At 42.8% G+C, this 15,468-nt stretch overlaps 1 protein-coding gene across 12 annotated transcripts in view; it reads right to left on the bottom strand.

The window, feature by feature from the left end:
- USP4 (ubiquitin specific peptidase 4) overlaps window positions 1-15,468 on the bottom strand; it is a 46,147-nt gene that overhangs the window by 11,264 nt on the left and 19,415 nt on the right. For 6 of the 12 annotated variants that reach the window (XR_008468766.1, XR_008468769.1, XM_054216646.1 and 3 more), the window contains 5 exons: window positions 14,970-15,143; window positions 13,150-13,308; window positions 10,649-10,873; window positions 7,814-7,897; window positions 6,951-7,045 (listed from right to left, as the gene is read on the bottom strand). Coding sequence is in view for 9 of the 12 variants with exons in the window: in XM_054216646.1 (XP_054072621.1) it covers window positions 6,951-7,045; window positions 7,814-7,897; window positions 10,649-10,873; window positions 13,150-13,308; window positions 14,970-15,143 (737 nt within the window). In the remaining 3 variants the exon portion in view is untranslated. Of the gene's footprint in view, window positions 1-224; window positions 6,832-6,950; window positions 7,046-7,813; window positions 7,898-10,648; window positions 10,874-12,817; window positions 13,059-13,149; window positions 13,309-14,969; window positions 15,144-15,468 lie in introns of those variants that run through there. The other 6 variants (XM_054216647.1, XM_054216653.1, XM_054216652.1 and 3 more) reach the window with 4 other exon arrangements.

The raw sequence follows: 15,468 nt of genomic DNA, 5'->3' as shown, positions 1-15,468 counted from the left end.
ATCCTCTGTCAAGCAAATATAAGAAAAACAATAACATACATTCCAGCTACACTACTCCCACTGCAACGTGTTGTGCAAGTTCCTGCTCAGTGATGCTTACAACTGAAGTGTTTCATGGAAATCAATATTCTGCTCAGTAACCAACCAATACAGAATCTAAATCCACAGTTGAGGCTTAAAAGACATTGGTGTCAAAAGTAAGACAACAGTACAGAAGTACTGACTTCTTTCTTTTTTCTTTTTAAAATGGCATCCGCGCTGGGGCTCAGACCTCCTAAAGCATTAGATTCTTCCTTGAATTTTGAACTGAGTCGTGTGTTGCTAGCTGGCTAGTGGACAATACTCTAAAATCAGAAGTCTGTGGAACCAACAGGGACACTGTCAAATGCAGACCCAGGTTTGACTATCGCTTTCAGCAAAGTAAACCTGGTGAAATACTGCGAGACTGACCATATATGTTTAAATTTTTCAGTCCTAAGCCAACTTAAGGTGATGCTAAGAAATGTACAGAAGGCAAGAACTGCCAGGTTAAGTTACTACAAGACCCTAAGGTTTCAGAACCATTGAAACAACTGCTTTCTGTTACAAAAGACCATCACTTAGGTGGTAGCCAGCAACTTCAATTGCTATGCCAAGAAAAGTATGTGTACAAAGTAATTTGATCAAATCACTCTCCAGTTAGCAGAAAGGAACGGCCTGCTCCTCCTGCTCCAGCTCTCCAGCAAGCCCACCCAGAACAGACGCAACCTACTAACCCATCAAAATCAAAGGTGGAAGACCTGCTGGACTCTGAGCAAAGACCTGTTCACAGCAGGACAAGGACAGCAAGGAACAGAGGAACAATTTGGTGCCAGCTGCTTATGAAATCAAGAGCCTGGGGGCCTTGTAACCCCTCCATACTACATGCTTGTTCTCGGCACTCTCAGACTCCAGCAAACAGCCACAGACGATTACTAACACAACCTTGGTTTGCTTCCACCAGCAGACGAGAGGAATACTTTTCAGGTGAGGAAACTGTTACACAATTAAAACGATTATTTTAACACTAGCATGGAAGGGTGCTGTCTTCAGTTTATCACAGCTTCTCTCGTAATTCTCTTAGACTGTCTATCAGGAAGGAACGGAAAGACCTGTGAGCGCCTCCAAATTCAAAAACGAGGCAGCAAAATCCTTCAGGAAAACACCTCAAAAAATCAACAGGATCTACTGCGCAGTTTGCAACTTTAAAATATAAGTTTGGAGATTGTACGCGTGAGAAACCCATTTCTGAATATGCTGCACTGATTTAACTCTATTTTGAATTGCTTACTTCTTTGGACTTCATTTTCTATCCAGTGAAAGAAACTTTGTCTAACTTCAATTACTTAAAACATATTAACGAGACGTATGCATTAGAATTTGCCAACAGGGAAGGCCTGCCACTGGATGTTACAGGAAAACAACTGGAGTACTGTGTCCAGTTTTGGGCTCCCCAGTTCAAGAGGGACAGGGAACTACTGGAGCGAGTCCAGCGTAGGGCAACCAAGATGATTATGGGACTGGAGCACCTCCCTTATGAGGAAAGGCTGAAAGAGCTGGGACTCTTTAGCCTGGAGAAGAGAAGGTTGAGGGGGGACCTGATTAATGTTTACAAGTATCTAAAGGGTGGGTTTAAGGAGGACGGAGCCAGGCTCTTTTCAATGGTTCCCAGCGACAGGACAAGGGGCAATGGGCACAAGCTAGAACATAGGAAGTTCCGTTCAAATACACGGAAAAACTTCTTTACAGTGAGGGTGACAGAGCACTGGAACAGGCTGCCCAGGGAGGGTGTGGAGTCCCCATCTCTGGAGATTTTCAAGACCCGCCTGGATGCAGCCCTGAGGGATGTGCTTTAGGCAATCCTGCTCTAGCAGGGGAGTTGGACTAGATGATCTCTAGAGGTCCCTTCCAACTCTGAAGATTCCGTGATTCCGTGATATGATCAGTATATAAAAGGGATGAGGATGCGCCGGGATCAATAAAACATGAATTAGGAAAGAGTTTGAGTACATGAGACAGCAAATATCATGTTAGTTTAAACACAAAAGATTTTTTGATTCTAGAAAACATCTCTTATTTAAACACAAATTATGAGCTAACGGTCCTCGGTCATATCCCAGTTGCATATTATACATCAATGCTTCTAGGCTAACACTTACCCTGCAGAAGGTACCACGACTACCAGATATCCCTATTTTTCCCAGCTGATAGCTGACATACCTCTCACTTCCCTTTGCTGCGCTGTGAGCACAGTATCCTGAAATGATGCAGATTTTCTATTCGATTTCTAACATAACTAACGCTTTTAAAAACCTCATCTCTTCTGTTACTTCTAGAATAGAAGCTGATATGTTTCAGTGTTACTACACAAGTGAGTAAAACAAGTCTTAGGAAAAATTATGTTTTCAAAACATGGCAGGCGAGCAGCTTCCAGAGGGTTTCCTTCTTGCTTATAAATCAATTGCTATTTTGTCAGCCCAAGTTAACACTCTAGAAACTCTTCTTAGAAGTTTATTTTGTGACAATATCCAGTATAAATGTCTTCTTTAGTTCGTCTTATTTATTTCAATTGTCAATTTTGGGTGAAAAGACTGTCACCGTAAAACATTACACGGTAATACTTCCTAATGAACGGCAGCTGCTCCCCTTCATTAGTTGATACAGTTTTCTTTCAGGAACAGAAGAGACATACATTAGTCAGTGTAACTAGTGGTACACCCCACAACTACATCACCAGTCAGCACCAGAGGATCTTTTCCAAGCTAAACATTTCGTGGACTATGCAGGCATACAGAGCCATCCCTCAAGTCGTAAGAAGCAAGTCTTTTCCTGTCACCTCTCTAAAGAACTCACCTTAATTTAAAGCCAAAAGAACAAAATGCTTGTTAGTGGGCACTCAGTCTTCTTCACTTACTTTGGGGAAATAAAAGATCTCTTAACTATATGTTACTTCAGTTACATATTTTTAGTTTTAAGTGGAAGCAAGTTCGTTCTTTAAAAGGGGAAGATTTTAAAGACTTAAGACGTTTTTTGAAATATTTTTTATTCCTCCATTTAATAAACAGCGAGACATTTGCCTGTAATCTAAAGAGGTACCTAAGTTGCTGGGGTATCAGAAACTCCTGAAGTTACCAGCAGCAATCTGACCATACAACCGCCAGGCTGCCACATTCACCAGCCATGCATCACACAGCATCTTCAGGAAGGCAGCCAGTCCGGATCCCACACATTACTGTTGATAACTCCTGCCAGAAACATGAGAACTGGGACTACAGCTTGAGGAGCACTTGAGAAGTTTGTTTAGCCCGCCCCTGCCCCACTCTTGAGCCACTTCCAGGCATACACCAGGCCAGCGGTGTGCAGAGCAACACAGCACTCCACACTGGACAAGAGAACGGTTATTTTAACACTGCCCTGTACCTGACCCACGTTACCTTCTAGTTCCACGGTTACATCAACCCAGCTAAGGTGCAGGAACAAATGCTGGGCACTGACATATTACGTTTTCATGCTAAAACCATAAAAAGCAGGAAATTTTAGGAACATTAAACCAGTTAGGGTAGAAGGAACAAGTTAACCAGCGAACACAGGAGGAGTGAATGCGGCTGCTCCTGCTCTGGTTTTGGAGAAGAGGCCCACAAAGAGAGCGGACATTGCAGCACCAGGATCCAGCCCCAAGACAAGTAGCTGTGGCAGATGCAAGTCAGAGTAGCATTTGCTTCTGAGCAAAAAAAGCAAGCAAAAAGGGAAGTCCCAGCACTGAAGGAAAACATACAAGGGCCAGTGCAACAGCTCAAAGTGCCGGCACGGGGTTGTGTGCAGGAGTCCTCTCTAGCAGGCGTAAAGTCATCCTTTCTGCAAGAAGCAGAAGGCAGAGATGCACCTCCATGGCTACAAGTACATTCTCCAATGGAAAACAAGTTTTGAAGCCAGCAGGACAAAAAGATTCACATGACTCTCAAAGTTATGCACTTTTTTTAGCAATGATATACCAAGCCCAAACAGGCAATATTACCCCTCCAAAAGCAACTCAGATAATCATCACCATTTTGGACTAAGATTTGGAAAGCCCGAGGAAAAAAAAAAACAAACAACCATAAACACAAACCAAAACCAAAGACCTTATACAAGCCAGTTTCAACTTAACAAAGAGTTTCAATTCACAGACATTTCCAAGTATTCCTCAGACCATAATAATAAAAAAAGAAACCAAAAAACATTTCCTGTAAGGAAAAATCATAATTTCTTAGAAAGATACTAGAAACACATAACACATGCAGTAACAAAAGAAAAAGCAAGCCTTCAGCATATCCTCAATGTCATCAGTTTGCCAGAGCCTGATGAGACCAAAAAAAAAAAAAAAAAATCGAACACAGCTAGTCTTAAATTCAACCAAGTCCCTTCAGTGACAATTTTCAAAGTTTCTCCAAGCGCTCTGGGAGAACACTCTCACAGCCTGTTCACCTCGGGCTCTACAAGCAAGTAACAGCAAAAGGGTAAAAATCCCCAAAGAATCACTCAAACCAGCAGTTCCTAAATCCCAAGATCAAGGCACACCCTGATCAGTCCCACCTTGTCCTAATCTTAACACAAAACTCATGAGCAGGTCCAGAGGAGGGCCACAAAGATGACCCGAGGGCTGGAGCACCTCTCCTAGGAAGACAGGCTGAGGGAGTTGGGGTTGTTCAGCCTGGAGAAGAGAAGGCTCTCGGAAGGCCTTATAGCCCCTTCCAGAATCTGAAGGCAGCCTACGAGAACTGGAGAAGGACTTTTTATAAGGGCACGTGGTGATAGTAATGGCTTCAAATTGGAAGAGGGGAGATTTAAATCAGATATCAGGAAGAAATTTTTCATTATGAGGGTGGTGAGGCACTGGAACAGGTTGCCCAGAGAAGCTTTGGATGCCCCATCCCTGGAGGGGTTCAAGGCCAGGCTGGATGGGGCTTGGAGCAGCCTGGTCTAGTGGGAGGTGTCCCTGCCCAGGGCAGGGGGTTGGAACGAGATGGTCTTTAAGGTCCCTTCCAACCCAAACCATTCTGTGATTCTGTGACATACAGTCAATCCCTCCTTTCACACACACTTCAGCAGATATTAAGACCTTAACAGATGGAAACAGAGTGGAATTTAAGAACATTCACACTACTATTACCATTTCTCAAATGATTTAATTAAGCCTTAGAACACCTAAGAGCTGACTTTTTATAATCAAAGTAAGCAGACTGTCCACAATAAAAGTAATTATTCATTTGCCTTTAAATAAGAAGTTTCGCTTTTCATGAGCAACTGTTTCTCTATTGCATTTTTGAGACAAGACTCCCTTTCAATAAAAGAATGCTGGTTTTTAGCTGTAGGTTAGAATATTACTTTACATATCTTTTTCCTGGCAGCATCACCCATTAAAGGGAGTTCCTATGAGCAGCTTTCTCCTAATTCTTGCCCTGCTGCCTGGCTGCTTGCTCTTGCCCCACAGTGCTGAAAACATCTTAGAGGGTGTGCATGGAAAAACAGGATTCACAAGACTTCCTCCTGCTACCTCCCCTCTTCCTTGGAGGGCTATTTTTAACCCAGGTCATTTCACTCACTGTGACTCACAGCATCACCTCTTTCACGGCTGCATCTGCGCATAAAAGAAGTGGTGACTGCAAAGGAAAATACACACAGAGCCACAGTTCAGCCAATGCTTCCCTCCCGCCCCGGAGCCGACCTGATTCAGAGACAGTTGTTTTCTGTGGAGGGATATGCAACATGTTATGCCTGTGGAAAAGTGGGAGTTTTTTGTAATTATCATTGTAATATCATGCTGCTTGTTTTTTCAACATTACTAGCTTTGGAGACAGACTTACAAACTAACACTTTAGAATACGCTCACAAAACATATTTCGCAGAAGCCAAGTGTCCTTCCCAGGCATCCTAACTCACCATACCTTTAGCTGCAATTGAAGACGACAACATGACAAGAACTTTCAGAAAAACTCAGACATTCCATCTCAGCAATGAGGTCACGACAGATGGCACGACAGAACAGCACCAAGCAGCACGTCACAGCACCCCACTCAGTGAAAGGTACACACTGCACCAGAGTGTGTTAGTGCAGGACTTCACACTGGCACAACCATTTTACAGAAGCAAGATCCTAGCACTGGAATATTCTCACATGAGGAAGACAAGACTTGTGCTGAAGGGCTGGATTTGACCTCACAAGCCCCACATTCAGTTGCAAGCCTCAAAGTCCACTTTGCACTTCATGGTGCAATATTTTTCATTTTCCAGCTGCAATAGAGGAACACGACTTTTGCTCTCCTTACCAGATTTCACAGATGACTGGAGACATCTCATCCACCACATGTATGTAGAACATTAAGCCCAACCAAATCCTCAGCTTCGCTGAAGTCCCTCACAACCACAGTTAAGACACAAATAGCGTAAGCGCCAGTCAAGGGTCTATCAAGAACCCCCAGTCATGGTTAGCGGGGGGCTATAACAACTATGATGGTTTCTGGAAAAGGAGAGTACAACAGCTTAGACTTTGTGCTACCCTAATAACAGCTCCAAGGCTTTTGGCTGATTTGGAACATCAGAACACTAAGCTTGAGCTTGCCTAAAAATGCCAGTGAAAGTGTAACTGTAAACCAGAAAGAGATTATCATCTCTGAAATAGGCTTGTAGAAAGTTCCAAACTACAGAACACTGATGAAAAAGTTCATTGTTACCCAGCGCCAGTGTCAGGAAAACACCTACTAAACACCGCACATGCTGATCTGCTGCTAGAAGTGCTGCATTACTGCTAGGTCATGCAAAAGGTCTACAGGAAGGCTTAGGTTTTGAGAGGGGAGGAAAAAAAAATAAAAAGAGTGATTGGGTTTTATATCCTGAAACCAAAGCAAATGTTTTGCAGTATTCTTCGCATCATGGCATCTTCCCACTTTACTCACACAAAGATGTCGTCTTTTGGCATGATATGATTTAAACCTTCATCCATTTGGAATATTTTGTGGAATCGATGATTATACACGTCTGTCACCACCATCTAGAACAGCAAGTGATATTTGCAAAAACATTATAATAAAAGTTTACATAAATTTAGGCAAACTAACTTTAAATTCAAGCAACAGTTTATTCCTATTCTTTTTTTACCAAAATTTTCAGCACACCAACATCAGCGCTATTTTCTCTAACAGCACCCAGCAGCTAATAAGCTGTATTTGTTAAGACGGATGAGAAAAACAAAGCAAATAAACTGATTTTACAGAGGTACTGAGGAGGTGCAATTCCAACAGCTGCAAGTCAGCCTGGTGGAGACAACAGCACAGATCCCAACAGAGTGGCAACAGGCTAGGATTTCAGGCACAGATCACTCACATCTATAGTTAACTAAAATTGATTGAAGTGCTACACTGGCATCCTGAAAATACCCCACCAACTACAAAACCATTCCCTCTTGAAAAGCTCACCTGATCCCTCTGTTATTAAAAGGATGTCCAAGAAGAGGAGGACCCAAAAGAGACACTGAACATCTCTCAGTACTAAGAAACTACACTATCAGAAGTGTTGGGGGTGAGGGCTAGCTTTCTGCCCTTTCTCTTAAACCTCTCTACTGCAACGGAAGTATCAGAATAAACACAGATTGTTTCATGCATCTTTTTGTCTTGCAGTCAAAGAACAGCTTTCAACCTCATTAGGGTTTTGCCACTATTCCATTAAGTTCCAGCTTATCACCCATCAAGAAGCTAAGTCACCAAAATCCGTCACGAACAACAAACATTTATACAAATTACTGTGCTGCATTTATCCTTACATTTTCTGCAGGAACACCAGAGAGTTTGGAGAGTGATTCACAGAGATCCGAGATGGCCCCCATCATCGGCACCACAACCCGGTACTAGAAACAAAGATAACATCACGCTTACACCAGGCAAAATAAACCCATGCAAGGCAACGAGCAAGAAAATGGAAATAAAGCCTTTAGTTTATAGGAGTACTGCTGAAGTTAAGGTCACAGCTACACACTTCAAGGTCTTTGGGATCTCAGCTCTACCTTACAAAGCAGGGATTCGGAGGGAATGAAAGACCCTTAAACAGATAGCCTGCTTTGATGAGGCTCAGCAATAGTAAAATCCACAAAAAAAAAATTAAAAAAATAATCACCAGACAGAGCAGCTTGCTCAAAACATAAAATTGCTGTTCCTTTATGTGATAAAAACATCCTAGAGTCATTCCCTCCAATGCTTCTGGAGGTCAAGTCAGAAGTCTTGACAGACAGGAAGGCAAATGTGTGTGTAGACTGCATACGAGGACAGACCCTCCTGAGAAATCCGACCACTCAAACCTTCATTTGACACGCACTGTCACCAATACAGGCTGTAGTTTACTTACTTTTAAGAGCTCTGTTCTGGACATGCCCTCAGACTGAAACAAATTCCCAGAGCTCACCCAGAATAGGACACACTGTGTATTACACCGCACAGGGGCTGGCTGGCAGGGAATTACTTTCCTTATAACACCCTGTATGGTGACACATTTTGGATTTGTGGCTAAAACAGTGCTGGTATCACACTGACGTTTTCAGCCACTGCTGAGCAGTGCTTGTGCAGCGTCAAGGCGCTCTCTTTGTCCCCACCATGCCCCATCAGCACGTGGGCTGGGCAAGAAGCTGGAAGGGGACACAGCCAGGACAGCTGTCCTGAACTGCCCAAAGGGCTATTCCATACTATATAAAGTGATGCTCAGCAATAAAAATTGTGGTAGAGAAAGAAAGGGCGGTTTTGGCTTTCGAGGTTACTGCTCACACACTGGCTGGACACTGGTCTGCTCGTGGGAAGTGGAAAGTGATCTCCTTTGTACCAGCTGTGTCATTGTCCCCAGCTCCCCACTTTTCCTTCACCTATTAAACCACCTTTATCTCAGCCAACAGGTTTTCTTGCTTTTGTTCTTTCTAGTCTCTCCTCAATCCTGCTAGGAAGAGGGCAGGGGGGAGCAAGCAGGAGGCTGTGAGGGTCCTTGGCTGCTGGCCTGGGTCAGCACACCACTTATATTAAGCTACAAAAAGTCTGAGGGGCACCATCAAGAAATCTCTCACACTCCTGCATGGGAATATGTTGTAAGTCAGTGGGAATGCTCTGCCTCTGATGCTAAGGATGTGATAACCCATTGGTTCCACTTCTAGTTCTCTGAACGCTTCCCTGAAGACAGCTCTATGAGCTTTTAACATGGCCAAGTAACGTTTTGCAACCAGGAACGTGCATGGATGCAGTAATACAGATGCACCAGAACACAAGCATCTACAGTTTGGTTTAACCTAGCATCCTTCCTCCACCAAGTAATCAGTACCATATGTTTCAGAGAAGGATTCAAAAGGCACTATAGGTTATAGATAGGGACACATTCAGAGAGAATTATGTGGAACATAATGCCCTGAGTAAAAGGAGTTATGTATATTCACCAGGATCTTCTCAGTTGCACTATCCATCCGCATATTCCACTGTGGCCATCAGAGGCTTTCAGTTCACTTTCTCTTAGCACAACCCATATGGCAGCGACACAATCCCTCCTTGTGTCACACACCAGAGGGGAGCAGGGACGCACACCTCTGGCTTCCCAAGTGGGAGATCACAAAAGGCAAAGAAATGCTCACAGGGAGGCTGAAGGTGGAATGTAGAACATGCACGTGGCCAACTCATCTAAAAGAGCTCCAGGTAGCAGAAGTTCTGTTAATCTTGATTATTTAAAGTAGAAAAACTTATCTTTTCAGTCTCTATGCTATTGGCAATCTTGCTTGTTTTCTCAATGAATACCTTCTCTGTTCTCGCCCTTAATAAAGTCTTGGTGACAAGAACAAGTGTAGCTGTCCTTGATTTCACAGTTGTACAAAGAGCAGGATAATTTATTGTAAATTCAGCATGCATCCTTCTCCACTGTACCTACCACCCCCCTCAAACTAACAGTGTACATACAAAGCATAAGTTTAGCATCTGTAGTTATAATCCACAGCACATGCAAAAATTGCCAATCAGCGCCTCCAAAACTGCATCAGGGCATCTAATCACTCTGCTCGGGCCTCTTGACATGCATGGCAAGCACAAAGTTTAAGTACATCTGTGCCCACCCACAGGCCCATCTGAAAATAAAAGTGGCAGGAAAGAGGGGGGAGAGAGAATTTAAAAAAAAAAAAGTAGTCAGTCTATCTTAGAATTGAGAGGTTGAAAAGCAATCAAGTTGTTTTTCATTTTTTTCAAGAGGGATTGTTTTTCATTTATGTCTGAAATTCAGAGGCCTTAGTCATTTAGGTTAAGTTTCACCTTTCAATTTTCCAGGGTGACACAAGGCAAGCACAACACTGTAAACACATTACTGCTTTCAGGGAGCAGTACATCACTCACAGCTAATCTCATCACAGGAAGAGGGAAGCCAATTCCAGCTGACCCGTGACCATAGTTTCACAAACCAACATTTTACAAAGCTACTTGGATTTCACGTGTTCGGTTCCCAGTTTTAACATTAAAAAAAACCCCATCCTACCTCACTCAAAGGGGGACATCAATGTCCTTCAGATTACTTGAAAAGTCTCAACTTTAAAACCTAAGAGAAAGACTCAGATGACTTACAAGAAATTCATGTCTTCAACATGCCTCACCTGGACAGGTCGATGCTGTGGGTCTGCATATACCAGGGTAACTTCCATGAGACGATCTCTCCTCAAGGGCAGTGGAAGGGTTAAGTAACAGAAGGGATCAAAGGTCACAGAAACCTTGGAGCATTTGGGACAAACAAGGGTAGATTTGAAAAGACCGTGAAAAATATCCACAATGATAGAATCATTCCTCAGCCTGTGATTCTCCCAGGCCTCTTTTGCCACCTCCTATAAAAAGAAAAAAAAGTTATAAGTTATTTCTTGCAAACCCTTGCATAGCATGGCAAGCACAGGGATCAAAGAAAACTCGGAAGATTGATACTGACAGGTGAATTTCCCAGAAAGGTGGGGGGGTTACTAGTGCATCTAACATTACACACTGGGATTTCTTCTCAGTGAAACTATGGCCTTGCATCAAGTATACATCTGTTTTAGTGGAGTCACTTGGTCAGGTATTCCTTGGTGCACGCAATGCCAGAAGCATGAACGGAGCCGAGGGCACAGCGACAGGGTCACATGCTGCTCTTCGGGACAGCGAGCTGCTAGCAAGATATGCTCCGCTCTCCTCCACGAGGAATGGACTGCTGCCCCCCGCTTTTGAGAGACAACTGCAGTTGCGGCTTCCCAGAAAAAAAGTAGAGCGCTTTTTCTTCCTGGAAAATGATGGTCCATGTCTCACAACAAAAGTATAAAAGGAGACAAGTTACAATCCCTTGAAGACTTTCACGATACAACTTACAAACTCCTTATCTAATGGCATCTGGTAACTGGCATTTGTCTATTCAATGCAATCAGAGGCTCTTCTTCGCATGAGGCTTTTAGTTTATGGTATAATACCATATATTTTTATATGCATATATCTCAAGTGAAATAAGTGCCATAGATACACACTCACTGCAATGCTAATGTCACTAACCAGGATGCTGAGATGGGAACAGAGTAACTAGCTCCAACAACTGCAGTGACATGGATGCAAGACAGAAACACATGTGCGTCTCCTACATCAGGAGGAGGGAAGTACCTAAACAAAATGAAGGCATGCTGGGCATCCTTTCCATCCCAGTTATCAGCATTTCTTGGCGACAAAAAAAAAGATTAAATATACTACTTCTTGTAGTATTGCCACCTGCACTGTATTATGCAAGAAAAGGCAAAAGACATGAAATCATTGCCTGTTAAGAGGAAAAACAACTAGTCATAAACACTTCCTAAAAATAATTATTGCATCTGGCTTTTAGAGGCTCCTAAAGCATTTTTCCACCTGATGTATTTACTGTGGACTCTGCATGTGTCAGTATGTTGCAGCTGTTTGTATTGTGACAAGAGGTAAAAGCTTGATCAGGAGAGTGTGAGTCCACTTAGGGAAAGACGTGTCACTATTATGTGTCTCCTTTTAACACGAGCATGGTGTTTGCCAACTTCAGAGGAAAAATAAAGTGTCTGCAAGGGGCTCACGTTATCAGTGTTGACTGGGAAACAGAGGATAGGGAAAAGGCAGGACGAAAAAATGAAGAGACTTTTCTGTCCCATCAGGAAAATGGCAAAAGATAATTACTTTTCTCTACTTAGAGTAGGTAACTGAAGCCTAAGGTGTATAAATTCAAATTTACATTAAATAAAATTTAAAGTTTCTTTTTAAATTTTGAATTTAAATATCAGTATGCTCACTTCCACGACACCAGAAAGAAGAAAAATCAAGTCAAGACTCTCCAATTATGTAGGTAGCTCACCAAACACTAGGAATTCATTGAGATACATGATTGTACCAAGTCACTTACACCTTGGTCCTCTCTTTGCCTTGACCAGTGCTTTCATGCACCGTATCCAGCCTGGTTTTAAATCTAGCTCATGAATTACATTTGTCTAGAGGCCACGAGGGAGCACACATGAGAAGTCTGGCCTAAAAGCTCATTTTATTTGACGCTCTGCTGTCTACCAGTGGGACACTGGAATGGCTGTTTGCAACCCCATGCCCAGGGCACGTGTTCAGATCCTTATCTGAGGGGGACCCCAGCACCTCCACGTGAGAACGCCCCCAGTCCCACCGAAGTTCACATGCCTGCACAGTAAGGACTCTCCTCAGACTGATGCAAAAAGCTGCATCTCAGTCTACCTGGAGGAAGAAGGTGGGCCTGAGTAGTCAGGAGGAAAGGTTACAGTAGTAACTATAGCCTACTTTTGGGTAGCTGTTATGCCACAAGATAAACTTCCTTCCTTTCCACTGCAGAACCACGTCAGTGTTGTGCCATAAGCACATCTTCCTGCACACCAGTACAAGAACAGACATCCTGCTGTAAAGGCGGAGCAACAGCAATGTGTCACGAGGTGTCACTAAGAGTCAGCCAGGCCAAAAAGCATGACAGGGTTCTCTCCTCCCAGGTACACTGCTTTGTAGGGAGAGTGTTTGTGTGACCTGTGAGGAGGAAGGCCAGGAAGTGTCACAAAACCCAATTAAACTCCCTCAGAAGCACTACCCGCCCTACCCTTAAGTAATGGCACCATACCGAATCAGGTCTGCCATTGGCATCCTTCAGCTCCAAATAGGGCTTCTTCTTCACTCTGTTCAAATCCTCATGCAAGCCATCTAGAAGAAAAGCCAAGAGCTCCTGGGAATCTTGCTGCTGGTATCCTGAAAACTGAGGAGCAAATCGGCCAACCTGTGTCTGAAACACGAAGGCAAGAGTCAGAGGGGTTGAGCATGACCTATGCGTAAAAGACAGGACCAAAAATACTCCCTCTGGCTTTTGCAGAGATCAACTCCATGCTACCTTATGTATCTGCCTGATGCATTTTGTACTTTAATTTCTCTTTCAGTAACATACAGTTCCCACAATGAAGACTTGCTATAAGGTAGCATCTTCAAGCAGGTGGACTGCAAGACCGAAAATGCTTGCAAAAGATACTTATGAACTAACAAAACTGGCTTAAAACCAAGATTGAAATCCTTGCCACAGTAATCTCTAGCTATTCTAAAAATTGTGATACGAAGCTATGAAACGTAACAGCCAGAGTTAGTGAGAGCCAGAAACAGCACACCCAGATCCAGCCTCTTACTTCACAAGTACTATCTCGCAACACTGCCATTTATCACTCCTGCTTCTAAAAAAAAAAAAAACCAACATAAAAGCCCACACAATTAGCCGAAGGAGTGGTCAGTCCTAGCAATCACCACTAGTTCTCATGGCTTGCAGAATTAGGCTTAGTACATTTTAACCACTCAAGACAACTGCAAGGGAACCCAAACTGCAGGGCTGTTTATGTTATGGAGATAGTTAACACTGTCACTAAATCAGCAACAATTTTTAGAAAAATCACGATACTGCACTAGGAAATAAAGAGTAATTCCTATTTCAGTCTTAAACAAGAGCAGTCCCCATTAAGAGACTTTTATTGATGTCCACTGCAGATTCATATTATTTCCCCCGAACAGAGGTTTACAGAACAACTTTAATAGCAGTGGATGATGTGCCAGCAACTCCAAGTCACAGAAATCAAGCAACATATTGTTGTTTCAGAACTACCTATGACTCTACAGAGGACAGATTTGTGTAGTCCGTAGGACTTTTGCTCCAGGTCTCAAACGCATTTACCCTCAACTTCAAGACTGTCCCACGCAAAACCTGAACAGCAACAGGAAGCACATTTACATTAATACCAGGTCATTGCTTATTTCACACATTCGGGATGTTACTCTTCCTCAGTGTGCTGAGATTGCACTACCTAAGCAAACTCCTAGTGTTCCCTGGATGTTTTAATTACTTTGTTCTGCACTGGAGAATTCTGCATTATATTTAAAATAAAAGACACAGTTACAATTTCTCTATGGGTTCGTACACAACTGCTACATTACAGTATTTCAGGTGAAAGCAGCTCTTCATACTGAAGCACTGGGAACATTAAACCAATAAATAACGTTATAGGCAAGGGGATGCATTTTTGGTCACCACTTTGTAATTTCATTTTCTTTAAATTTATAATCTGCACACCTTTCCTCTCTGATTAAAGTTCACAGCTGGCAATTCACATGACCTCGCCTAGCTTTGTAGCAAAGATCATTCTGATGCACCTGTAACCAGCTCTCAGGCTGGAAGGTCATTTACTAAGGCAGGCATTTAACACTACAAGCAGTGACCGATTCCAGGGTATGACACTAGCCCCGGCAACTTCTTCCCTGCACCCCGCAGAGCATTTACACAAAACATGAAACAACGCTGAAGCAATTCTGTCATTTCAGCTTTCATAACACCAAAATAAGTGGAAGGCATATTATCTTTCACTGTTTCTTCTGTCAAAGCGCTATGCTACAAGAACATCGAGTACTTACTTTAAACATACGTGGGGCCACATGAGACTGCCTGCCAGACCAGATCTGTTTAATGAGCTCTGCATAGGCTTCCGCAATTTCTCCTCTCATTCCCAGTGGATTGTTCTGATTTATTTCAGCTTCATATTTATCTTCCAGGAAATAGTCAGTCAGAGGAGGGGTATTGCTCAGACACTGAAAAAGCATTAAGAAGGCAAATTTACTGCACAAGACAATAAATCTGTGTGACAATGAAATAACAAACCCAGCTTTCACATCAGAACACGTACTAAGCTATTAACAAAACTGGTGAGATTGAATTTGAGTACGTATTTAGTAAAAAAAAAAAAAATAAAAACCTGTTGGGAGGGTGGGATACTGTGACCATTTCAACTCAGAGCATGGTTGAAATAAAAAAGACACCATCAAATACCACAGCCTTCAGAAGACTAACAGCTTGTTTCTGAAACATGATTTATCTTGCAGGTGCCACACTAACTTCCCTTCTATACAGTGTATT

Source organism: Rissa tridactyla, chromosome 10, assembly GCF_028500815.1.
Source record: "Rissa tridactyla isolate bRisTri1 chromosome 10, bRisTri1.patW.cur.20221130, whole genome shotgun sequence".
Lineage (NCBI taxonomy): Eukaryota > Metazoa > Chordata > Aves > Charadriiformes > Laridae > Rissa > Rissa tridactyla.
The sequence above is the reverse complement of the archived record's forward strand: the minus strand, read 5'-3'. Positions and strand labels throughout refer to the sequence as shown.